Below are 11,906 nucleotides of genomic sequence, written 5' to 3'. Positions count from 1 at the left end.
TGAGTTTATGTGGTCTACCACTGGGCTCCATCCCTAGCCTCCAAATTCCATGTTGTATCTTAATGCTTTGAGACAGTTTTTCTGGGAAAATAGCTGAATTTTACCCACCTTAGTTCCCTAGAGTTGGGTCAACTTAGCCACTAATATGTAGTTAAAAATTTGAAGTCAGAATATGTTTGCTTTGTTTTTTTTTCTCTAGACAGGGTTTCTCTGTGTAGCCCTGGGTGTCCTGGAACTCACTTTGTAGACCAGGCTGGCCTTGAATTTAGAAATCTACCTGCCTCTCTCTCCCAAGTGCTGGGATTAAAGGCATGCACTTCTGGGTCCTAATGTCATCTTTAGGGCATGTTGCAATTTTCTTATTGTATACATGTTACTTTAATGTAACAGTAGTGTATGGTGGCTAAATATTAATACTCATTTTACTAAGTCTTTATCATACTATAATAGCAGTTACCTTCTTCTTGGAGACTTTAGTAAATAGTCTGTTTTAGCTGGCCTCAAACTCAGAGATCCACCGTCCTCTTCTTCCTGAGTGTGTGGAATTAAAGGCATGTGCCACTATGCCCAGGGCCAAAACCCAACCCAACCCAACCCAAACTAAAAACTTTTCATTTGTCCTCAGACAACCCCTGGGCCACACATACTCTTGAGCAGTGGTCCATGCACATCCACACACAGAATGTAAATAAATGAATGCACTGTGTTTTAAAAGAATGTATGAAATTATTTCTAGTGATTGTACATTATGATGTTTCACAGCAAGGCTTCTAGATTCTAAGATTGCAGTCATTACTTAGCAATCTCCAGCTGTAAATATTTGAAAATCCCACTCCAGGAAAGGGCTGTTTCTATATTCTGCTTTCACGGTGTAACCTTAAATGTGGACTCCAAATCAAACTGACCTGTTGTATATGGCTTCCACCTTAAATCTCAGGCTCCTACCAGTTCAAACAAAACATGGTGGAGAGAGCGAGGACCAAATTATCCCAGGGGATTCTTCATTGGAGACACATTAGAGTCACAGGAGTCTTATATTTTAATATATATATTTTTCTTGCTTGCACACTTGAGTGATGCACGGCCTTATGTAGTAGGGAACCCGACTTGTATGGGTCCTGAAAGACCTAGGGGAAGTGTTATACAGAGTGCCATCCAAGGCACACAGGGCAGCTAAGAATTCATTCCTCTCCCCTTGCGCATCCCCATCCCTCTTGTCACCCAGTCCTAGATGGCCGCCTACACACCCTTAGCACTCTCCTCTCTTTTCCACCAAGGCACCCCCAAATCCCATGGGCGGGCCTGAGTAGAAGCCCCGCCCCAATCTCAGGCCCCGCCTCCTACAGCCGGGTAGCCCCACCCCCTACGGGGATTGCCAAGCTCGGGGCTAGGGGCGGAGCGGCGGGATGCGGGGCAGGGGCGGACCCGGGCCAGGCGCCGGGAGGGGCGGAGCTGCAGCGTCGCCCTTCACCACAGCTCGCAGCGGGATGAGGGGCGGGCCCGGGGGCGGGCCCGAGGGCGGAGCCAGGGGCGGACCCGGGCCAGGCGCCGGGAGGGGCGGAGCTGCAGCGTCGCCCTTCACCACAGCTCGCAGCGGGATGAGGGGCGGGTCCGAGGGCGGAGCCAGGGGCGGACCCGGGCCAGGCGCCGGGAGGGGCGGAGTTGCGGCGTCGCCCTTCGCCACTGCTTGCGGCGGCGGAGGCTCGGGGGCGGGGAAGCTGGCGACAGGGCCGCTGGGGTCTTGTGGTCCTGCAGAATCGTGGGCAGCGGGACCCGGCAGTCAGCAGAGGAACATGGCGCCCTGGACACTCTGGCGCTGCTGCCAACGCGTGGTGGGCTGGGTTCCGGTGCTCTTCATCACCTTTGTGGTCGTCTGGTCCTACTACGCGTACGTGGTGGAGCTGTGCGTGAGTGAGTACGGGAGGCGCGGGCCGGGCGGCGGGTGGCAGGCCGAGGCCTCGGCGCCGCGTTCTGATTCCGCGGGGCGGCCTGCGCTTCCCCAGCCGGTGGGTTCCACCTCCGAGGGTTCCGGCCCGCGCTTCTCCGGCGGTGGGGGGCCCTGTCCGTGGGTTTCTGCTTGCGGCTCGCTGCTCGTGGGGTCCCGAGTTCGGGCCTGCGCGCTTCCGGGTGGCTGCCGTCGCCTTGGGGCTCCCACCCTTCTGTGACGGAATGCTCACAAAGGCCCTTCCTTTTGAACTAGAGAAATCCCCCTTCTGAGACGGCTTGTGAGGTCAGTTTGGCTAAAACACGCGCACAAAGAAATCTTTTCCTCCCAGATTGTTGCTCCCCAAACTGCGCGAGAAGAAGCGTGTAAGCTGAAAGCAGCCTCGGGGGCCTGGGAGGGAGGTGTGTCTCCCGGGTCTGCAGTGTGGGCTCAGCCCCTGGTTTGAGCTGTATTTGACCCTTTTTAATATTCATCTGGGGGTCTCAATGCTGGATTCACACAAAACGTTGTTTTGAGGCACAAGGAATTGAACGAGAGGTGCAAGCTCAATGACTTTTTTTTTTTTTTTGCTGTTTATTTTGTAGGTTTGTATTGCTTATACCTTTAGTTTTAGGGCTTTGGCTTATTTTTACTTTTGCTATTTCTCTTTAATTTTTTTTTTTTACCGTATGGTTCTTACCTGATTTCCTGGGATAAAGGAATAGCGTTGCTTTATACTTACATGACTTAGCCGGTTGGTTCATTGTCATTAACACCCTAGGCCATTACTGTGTCAGTGATACTAAATAATTGCCTGTAAGCTTTGAGTGTGCCTTTTATACCTACTGGCTCTTTACTGTGTTCGTCTCCCATCAGCATTATTAAATAAAACTCTAAGAAAAAGCAGTTCCCTGGTTTCCCAAAAATGATGTGGTTTTAATTTTCAGGCAGAGCCCTCGGTTATCAGAAGGACAGATTTTCTTTGGGGAAAAACATGGGGTAAATACAAGAATGGAAAAAAAAAAATCGGGCTGGTGAGATGGCTCAGCGGGTAAGGGCACTGATTGCTCTTCCGAAGGGCCTGAGTTCAAATCTCAGCAACCACATGGTGGTTCACAACCACCCATAATGAGATCTGACGCCCTCTTCTGGTGCGTCTGAAGTCAGCTACAGTGAACTTATGTATAATAATCAATAAATCACTCAAAAATGGTAGAGCCTAGACCTCAGTTGTGGTTCTGGATTTGGCGAGCTCCAAACCAAGTACTTGTTTAAAACTCAAGTTTTGTTCATGGAAGACTCTGAAGTAGCGCAAGTTTTCTGCAGGTTTTTAAATGACAGCATCCTTAAGAAAATTACTTTGCTTCTTAGAACATTTGATTTAGAAGAAACAGTGTACTCCTGTCCTCTTGCTCTTGGGAGGCTGAAGCCCAGGCTAGCCTGGGCTTCAGTGTCTCAGAATAAAACAGCTGGGGTTTTAATCCCAGCACTGGGAATACAGAAGCAGAGGTAGGCATATCTATTGAGTTTGAGGCCAGCCTCTTATGCATAGTGAGTTTTAGGACAAACAGAGCCATGTAGAGAGACCCTGTCTCAAAACAACACATAGTTAGTGTGTGTGTGTGTGTGTGTGTGTGTATGATGTACAAGGGTGCACACGGGCCAAGGCTCACTTGAGGAGGTTGGAGGGTAACTTTGTGGAGTCAGTTAGTTTCTTCCTTCCATGGTGATGTAGGTTCCTAAGACTGAACTCAGATCATCAAGTCTGCATGCTCGTTGCTTTACCTGCTTGAGCCCTGTCAGTGGCCCAAACAGAACAGTATTTTTTAGAACAGTTATCTCTACAGCTGGGCTCTGAGTAATTTAATTATGGAATACCTTCCCAAATAGTAAATTTGTTGCATATAACAATTTAGACTCCTCTTTTTGAATACCAAAATGTTTGCTAAAATTGTTAAATTAGAATTGACTCTGTTTAAATGTTTTTATTGTTCTAATTTTGAGACCGAGCCTCTCAGTGTAGTCTTGGCTGTCCTGGAACTTGCTTTGTAGACCAGGCTGGCCTCGAGATTTGACAGCCTCTTTTGGGATCAAGGGCATGCCCTCCCTCTATCCCACCCTCAACCCCTCATACCACTTCCCCTTAGAGTTTTGGAGTTAAAGTTCCTGAAAGAACATTAAATATGTGAATTAGATTCAGATTGTACGGCTTAACTTGAAAATCATTTTTATTCAAAAATACCCACAGTGAGGTTAAAAAGTCCAGTAAATTTTTATTATGTCAGCCTCTCATTTTTACATTTCCTACATGTTTGTGTGTGTGCATGTCTCTGGAGTCAGACTTCTGGGATTCTACTCTGTGGGTTGGGAGTGGTTGAACTTGGGTCATCAGGCTTGGCAGTAAGCCCCTTGACCCAGAGTGTGTCTACGAATAAACGGAAAGGAATATGAATAGAGAACTGCAGTGTGTCAGTGGGCGGAGAGGGAGCAAGCGTTTCCTTTACCCTCCTCTTTCCCTTAGTGTCCCAACAGGGGTTTGTGTGCAGATGTAGGAAGTGAGCCTCTGAGCTGTGTGGAAGGAACTTACTGAGCTAGAATTGACTAGGAAGTGAGTGATTCAGCTAAGCTGCTGTCTTTCAGATCATGATAAGAGAAGAACCAAAATAATAATGCTTTTAGTTTTAGATTGGAATTCCCTTTTAATTTTTTTTTCCTTTCCAAAGCTAATATTTGAGAATGCTAACTAGACCTGCTTTGTTTGCTTGCTTGCCATGCCGGGGTTGGAACCCAGAGCCTTCCATGAGCTAGGTAGGCTCTCTACCACTGAGGGCATCCCTAGCTGCTATGGCTGCCTTCACAGGTTTCCAGCATTTATCAGGACACTTCCGTCAGTCATTGTGAGCTGTAGGAGTAGTGTATGGTCTTGAGCAGGTAGATTATAGAGGTGATCTAGGCAGCCCTTTTACTTCACTTCTAAGGGAAACCTTTCGAAGAGCTGTGTGGTTTCTCCAAGGAGGGAGTGAACTTCAAGTAGAGATTTAGGAAGAGGGACTGTAATTTCTGAGCTTATATCCGTGTCTTTCACAACACTGCCACATTTATAATGAGGTAAGATAACTGTCACAGGGCCTGGGAGATGGCCCAGGAGTTAAGAGCGTTTGCCGTTCTTGTAGAGGACCTGGGCTTGGTTTAGTTTTGTTACCTTTTGACCCAGGTTCACTATGTAGTCCAGGCTGGCCTGGAACTCACAGAGATCCTCCTGCCTCTGCCTTCTGAGTGCTGGGATTAAAGGTGTGCACCAGTTCAGTGTTTTTGTTTTTAAAGTGGTATTCTCTTTTTTGTTTGTTGTTTTGTTTTTGTAAGTACAGGAACACTTTTCACTCAGCTTTGATAGTTTTTTCTCAGCTAGATTTTTTAAAAAAAGATTATATTGCAAAAATGTGCCAATTTTGTTATTATTAAATTGCTGATAGTGTCAGGATTATATGTACTGTCTAAGAGAAGGAGCCCCCACATCATTATGATGTACAGTTTAAAGATGGTTAACACTTCATGCTCTTCCTGTAAACCAGGAAGCAGTGTAGACTTAGGTGTTCCTGAGTAGAGGAGGACTGCCCACTTTTACATATTGAAATAAGAGGTTAAGAATAACAGCAACTACATTTCAGGATAGATTTCTGTAAGGTAGAAAGCCAGATCTTGAAAATTAACATTTTAAAACAAAAAAAATTTGTAATGGTTGGCGGCTTTTTTTTTTTTTTTTTTTTTTTTTGGTTTTCTTTTCGAGTCAGGGTTTCTCTGTGTAGCCCTGGCTGTCCTGGAACTCACTTTCTAGACCAGACTGGCCTCAAACTCAGAAATCCACCTGCCTCTGCCTCTCAAGTGCTGGGATTAAAGGCATGCGCCACCACCATCCGGCATGGTTGGCCTTTTTAAACATTTTGATACAAGAGCCTGATTTTGTAGTCCAGGGTGGCCTCAAACTCACTGTAGCCCCCCTGCTTCCTCCTAAGTGCATGGATTGTTTACTTGTGTCCCCATGCTCAGCCTGTATTTTGATATTTCAAGGAATAACTGATATGTTTCCTATAAGTATTTAAAAACTCTTGTTGACTATGCTGAATAGTTCTATGTCAACTTGACACAGCTTTAAAGAGAAGGGAACCTTAGTAAAAATGCCTTCAGAAGATCCTGCTGTGGGCAAGCCTGTAGGGCATTTTCTTAATTTGTGACTGTTAGGGGAGGGCCCAGCCCATTGTGGGTGGTGCCATTCCTGGGTTGGTGGTCCTGGGTTCTATAAGAAAGGCTGAGCAAGCCATGAGGAGCAAGCCAGTAAGTATCTTTTTTTGTTGTTGTTTTTTTTTTTTTTTTTTTTTTTAAAGATTTATTTATTATATGTAAGTACACTGTAGCTGTCTTCAGACACTCCAGAAGAGGGCACCAGATCTCGTTGCGGATGGTTGTGAGCCACCATGTGGTTGCTGGGATTTGAACTCTGGACCTTCAGAAGAGCAGTCGGGTGCTCTTACCCACTGAGCCATCTCACCAGCCCCTGTTTTTGTTTTTCAAGACAGGGTTTCTCTGTATAGCCCTGGCTGTCCTGGAACTCACTTTGTAGACCAGGCTGGCCTTGAACTCAGAAATCCGCCTGCCTCCGCCTCCCGAGTGCTGGGATTAAAGGTGTGCGCCACCACGCCCAGTGCCGCTAGTAAGTATCATTCCTACATAGCATGTGTATCAGCTCATGTGTCCAGGCTTCTGCCCTGTTTGAGTTTTAATCCTGACTTTCTGGATTATGATGTAGAAATGTAGCCAATAAACCTTTTCCTCACCAAGTTACTTTTGGTCATGGTGTTTCGGCACAGTAACAGAAACTTTAAGTGAGACAATGAGCATAATAAATATCTATACATACTATACTTTTTGTTTTTGTTTTGTGACAGTCTCTCACTATCTAGCTCTGGCTATCTTAGAAGTCTTTATATAAACCAGGCTGGTCTTGAGTTCACAAGAGATCCACCTGGCTCTACCTCATCAAGGTGGTAACATCAAAGATGTGTAGGAGTCTTTCGTATCTTGCCCTTATACGATTCCTTTGCCAGCCCCCAGGTAGCTAGATTGCATCTTTTTAAGTCAAAATCAGGCGTATTACATCTCTGCTTCACAGTCCCCAATAGTTCTCCAGTTTGCTCAGTGAGTTCAGGTGTTTGCATGGCCTACCGCCCTGACTTTGTTTTTTATGCTTCAATTAAATAGTCTACCTGTCCGTTCAGGCACAGTCACCTGAGTCCATTCTGCTTCCTGTCCTGCTGTAGCACTGCTTGTCCACCTGTGACAGGCCTCTGTTCACATTGTTGCTCAGTCCCCCATGGAGGGCCCATCTGGCTCTCCACACAACTGCTCCCTAGTGCAGACTCTTTACCCCAGGCCTCGTTTTCTCAGCAGCACGTATGTATGTGTCTGACAGTTGTTTCTCAGCTGAGCACTACGGTTATTGCTGTATTTCTAGAGCCTAAAGTAGGGAAAAGTAAAACAGAACAAACTAGGACCAGGACGGGGCTGGTGATGGCTAGGCAAGACTTCTCAGCCATGGCCTCCGTTTCCTCAGACAGCGATACAGAGGAAGTCGGGGTCCCCTTTGGGTTCTTCGTCTCATCAATAAAAGAATTCAAGAATGGACTCAAATAAAACACAAAGTTTATTAATGTTTAAAAGAGAAACTACAGAGCAGGCAGGCTAGAAATCTCAGCATCTGCCTGAAGGAGGCAAATGGAGGGCAGACAACATGGCTGTGAGAAAGGACCAGGAAGCCAAAACTGTTGAGGCAAAAGCCCAAACTTAAGGAAAGCAGGCTTAGGAAAAAGGCGGAAAGAAGAAAGGTTCCAGTTTTGTAGAGAAATGGAAAAAAGTTGGCAGACTTAAGAATCTGTCTGCTGGGCTGGTGAGATGGCTCAGCAGTTAAGAGCACCGACTGCTCTTCCAAAGGTCCTGATCCTGAGTTCAAATCCCAGCAACCACATGGTGGCTCACAACCAACAAAAATCTGATGACCTCTTCTGGAGTGTCTGAAGACAGCTACAGTGTACACACATATAATAAATAAATAAATAAATCTTAAAAAAAAAAGAATCTGCCTGCCACCTGTAAGTTTCTATATTAGAGTCAGGAATTCTGGGGAAGAAATATCCAGAATCTCATTAAAGAACTAATTATTTCTTCTGTTTCTTGAGCATGACTTAAATTGTGAGTGGGGTGGGCCCTTAGCCAGTGACTGAACCAGCTCAGCTTGAATGTTAGGTCTCCGCCCAGGCCAAGACTCCATTTCTACTCTAATAGCATAGCTTCAAGAAAGATAGAAATACAGGTTCTTACTGTGTAGCCTGGCTAACCTGGAACTTATCTGTAGACCAACCTGGCGTTTTCGGCTCACAGGGATCCACCTGCCTCTACCTCCTGAGCAGTGGGATCAAGATTGTGTACTAACACACCCTGATCTTCAGCAGATTCAAACTTTGCGTTTTCTTAGTTTTGTTAGGTATTTAAAACAGTATATATATTTTAAATTATATATTCTAGTTAATGGGGAAGTATATTGGCAGTGGAACAGAATGTGGTATTTAGAAATAGACAATACTTAACAAAAACCTAGAATGTGGTAAAGGTAGTGCCTCAGATCATGGAGGAAAAGATGGGACAACTGGTAAGAGACCACAGTGAGAGAGAAGCAGACCCGTGCCTCACTGTTCCAGGATTTGATCACACGTGGGTAAATCTCATTTTCCTTCCTGTGTTCCCCTTGATTATAACCTGTCTTGCTTCTGAGGCGCTGTAGTGGAAGCTAGGCCTAGTGCCTGCTTTGCAAGACTTGTTCCACGGCCTTGTACTTTGACTAGTGAAGGATAAATGGAAAGAGTTCCCTGTGGCCTCACCCAGATTTGCTGCATGTTGTTGTTTCTCCCTCACTGCTTCCTTTAGTCATCGTCTCCTGAGTGTTTGAGAGTAAGCTGTGCATGACATGCGCCTTCACTGTAAATGTTTGCCCACGCTTTTGTACATTTGTATTGTATTTGAGCATATACTCCTTTGTCCCCAGACAGTTCATTTCTGCTGTTATGTTTGAACCTTAAATGAGAGAAAACATTTGTCATTCTGTGTTAGCTAATTTGTATAATGTGATTATCTCCCATTTTTGTAAACAGCATAACTTTGTTCTTCCTCCTGCTTCACATCCAGTCAGGGTTACACATTAAAGATGGACATGGTAGTTCATGCCTGCAGTCTCAGCACTCAGGCAGAGACAGGATTGTGAGTTCAAGGCCAACTTCTGTGTAGTGGCTCAAGAGCTCTTTGAGTTGTGAGTTCTGTAGTGAGTACAAGGCCAGTCTCTACTGCATAGTGAGTTCCCATCTCAGAGAACAAAGTTGGTTGTGAGGATGCATAAGAACCTTGGTTTGAGCCACAAAACTGCAAATAAAAAAGGGGGGTGCTTACAAATTATAGCTGTCCTTTAGTGCCTTTAGTGAAGTGTAACTGTGGCATTTTTAAAATCACAGGCATGCTGTGTAGGATGTCCTTCAGTTTGGTTTCCTCATGATTAGATAGAGTAGCCTGGAGCAGGAGTGCTGCAGAAAGGATGCTGTGTCACTTTTTAACTCTGTTCACCACTTGAGCTGATGTGTGCCAGGTTTTTCATCTGTTAAAGGTGCAGTTTTCCTTTTTGTCAGTGTTCTGGTAGGCTTGAATTCCACCAAGCAGATTTGCCTTCTAGGAAGGACTGCTCAGCTGTGGCAAGTGTGGCCAGCAGGCTACAGCCAAGCTCTTTCTGTGTGATTTGCCTCACCCAAGGTCACACCCTTCCTGGCACAGCCTGCTTGCAGTGAGAGAGCTGGAGCTGCTCTGCTCCCTGCTGTGTCACTGCAGAACCTCTGCTGCACTTAAAGAGTTCCCTTGGCTCTGTCCCACTGTACTTCACCTTTTTGTCCTGTTACATTTCCCCCAGAAAATAGGTGGCACCTCAAGCTGTTTCAGCTCTCTTGCTGTGGTGAAATACACACAGGACCAAAAGCCACCTATAGAAAGAAGTCAGGGCCAGAGCTGAAGCAGTGGCCAGTGAGGAACACTTTTATTACCTTGCTAAGCTCCTGCATGAGTCACTACTAAGAAAATGTTCACAGACTTACAGGCCAGTCTTAACAGAGACAGCTTCTTAACTGTGGTTCCCTCTTCTCATATCAATCTTAAATTGACAAAATAAAATAAAAAATAGCCAGCACAACATTTGGTTCCACAGAGCCCAGCCTAAGACAGGTATTTTACATGGAAGCACTTTGAAACTGTAAATCCTCTCTTCCTTGGTACTTTCATCAGACTCCTTTTAGTATCCTTTAAGGATTCTTACTTGAAAAAGCACTAGTTTGGGCTGGATGATGGCTCAGTGGTTAGGAGCCACTTAACACTCTGATTGTTCTTCCAGAAGTCCTGAGTTCAGTTCCCAGCAACCACATGGTAGCTCACAACCATCTGTAATGGGATCTGATGCCCTCTTCCGGTGTGTCTGAAGATAGCTACTGTGAAAAAACAGTAGTTAAAAAAACAGTTTTATAATGCCATCGTTTTGTCTATAGTAGCTAGAATTCTGTATGCAGGAATACTTTATCTTCTTGTATATGTGTGTGTACATTCACACATAAGCACACTAAGGCTTGTGTGCAGAGGTCAGAGAACAACTTGGTAGAGTTGGTTGTCTTCTTTTATGTCGGATCCAGTGATTGGACTCAGTCAGGCTTGGCAGCAAGCACTTTGAGCTAATGAACAATTTATCTCATCAGCCTTTTGATAACTATTAAGTTAACTTGTATTAACATCCATCAGCACCTTCAGCAGCAGTGTCTTCCTTCATCATGGTCATGGGTTTTTTTGTGAAGCTGAATCTTGAATCAGCCACCCCTGCACTGGGCAACAGTAGGGAGAGATTTAATTTTGTTCTCGGTGGCAGTATTACTGGTCTTACTACTTAGATTCTTAGATGAACATTGTAAGGCATTCTGATTATCATGCTTTGTGTCCTTGAGAATCCTGAATCTCAAGAAAGAAAGCAAATACAAATACCAGGTCAGAACAAAGGAGAGACGGCCCAGCACTTAAAGAGTATTTGCTGTTCTTGCAGGGACCTTGGTGCATTTTCTCTCACCCAAATGCTGGCTCAGAACCATCTGTAACTCTAGTTCTAGGGGGTCAATGCCTCTGGCCTCCTCGGGTACAAGGCATGAGTGTGGCATTGTGTGCATATACATAAGTCAGGCGGGCACTTACATAGAAATACATCTAAACATTACGGACTAGAGAAATGGCTCACTGGTTAAGAGTGCACACTGCTCTTACAGAAGACTTGAGTTTAGTTCCTAGCATCAGTTGGGCAGCTCTCTGGTGCCTGTAACCACTCCAGAGGAGCTGGTGCCATCTTCTGGGCTCTGCAGGCCGTCTACATACACACCCATATAAACACATTCATACACACAGTGTAAAACTTTTTTTTTTTGCAACAGGATCTCAACATAGTCCTGGTTATCCTGGAACTCAACCATATAGAGAAAGCTGGCCTTGAACTCACAGAGATCTACCTCTGCCTCCCAAATACTGGGGAATAGGAGAGAATAAAAAGTTACTACTTTGGTGATGGTTCAGCAGGTCAAAGACCCTTTGCTCCTAACCTGCTGATCTGAGTTCATTCCCTGGGTCCCACGAGATGGAAGAACTGAATCCTGCAAATTGTCCTCTGACCTCCTGGCCCACAAGCTCATGTACAAAATGATTAAAAAAAAAAAAAAAACTCACTGATAAGTGGATATTAGCCCAGAAACTTAGATAACCCAAGATATAAGATACAATTTGCAAAACACATGAAACTCAAGAAGAAAGAAGACTAAAGTGTGGACACTTTGCCCCTTCTTAGAATTGGGAACAAAACACCCATGGAAGGAGT

The 11,906-nt window shown here is 45.2% G+C and overlaps 1 protein-coding gene across 8 annotated transcripts in view; it reads left to right on the top strand.

The window, feature by feature from the left end:
* The first annotated feature begins 1,624 nt into the window (after positions 1 to 1,624).
* Positions 1,625 to 11,906, top strand: part of Zdhhc20 (zinc finger DHHC-type containing 20) — a 60,992-nt gene continuing 50,710 nt past the window's right edge. For 5 of the 8 annotated variants that reach the window (XM_029468952.1, XM_029468950.1, XM_029468951.1 and 2 more), the window contains exon 1: positions 1,714 to 1,911. In XM_029468952.1, coding sequence (XP_029324812.1) covers positions 1,794 to 1,911 — 118 coding nt within the window. In that variant the 5' untranslated portion in view covers positions 1,714 to 1,793. Of the gene's footprint in view, positions 1,912 to 11,906 lie in introns of all 8 variants that reach the window. The other 3 variants (XM_029468953.1, XM_021182184.2, XM_029468955.1) reach the window with 2 other exon arrangements.

The sequence above is a fragment of the Mus caroli genome, chromosome 14 (assembly GCF_900094665.2).
Source record: "Mus caroli chromosome 14, CAROLI_EIJ_v1.1, whole genome shotgun sequence".
Taxonomy (NCBI): Eukaryota; Metazoa; Chordata; class Mammalia; order Rodentia; family Muridae; genus Mus; species Mus caroli.
The sequence above is the reverse complement of the archived record's forward strand: the minus strand, read 5'-3'. Positions and strand labels throughout refer to the sequence as shown.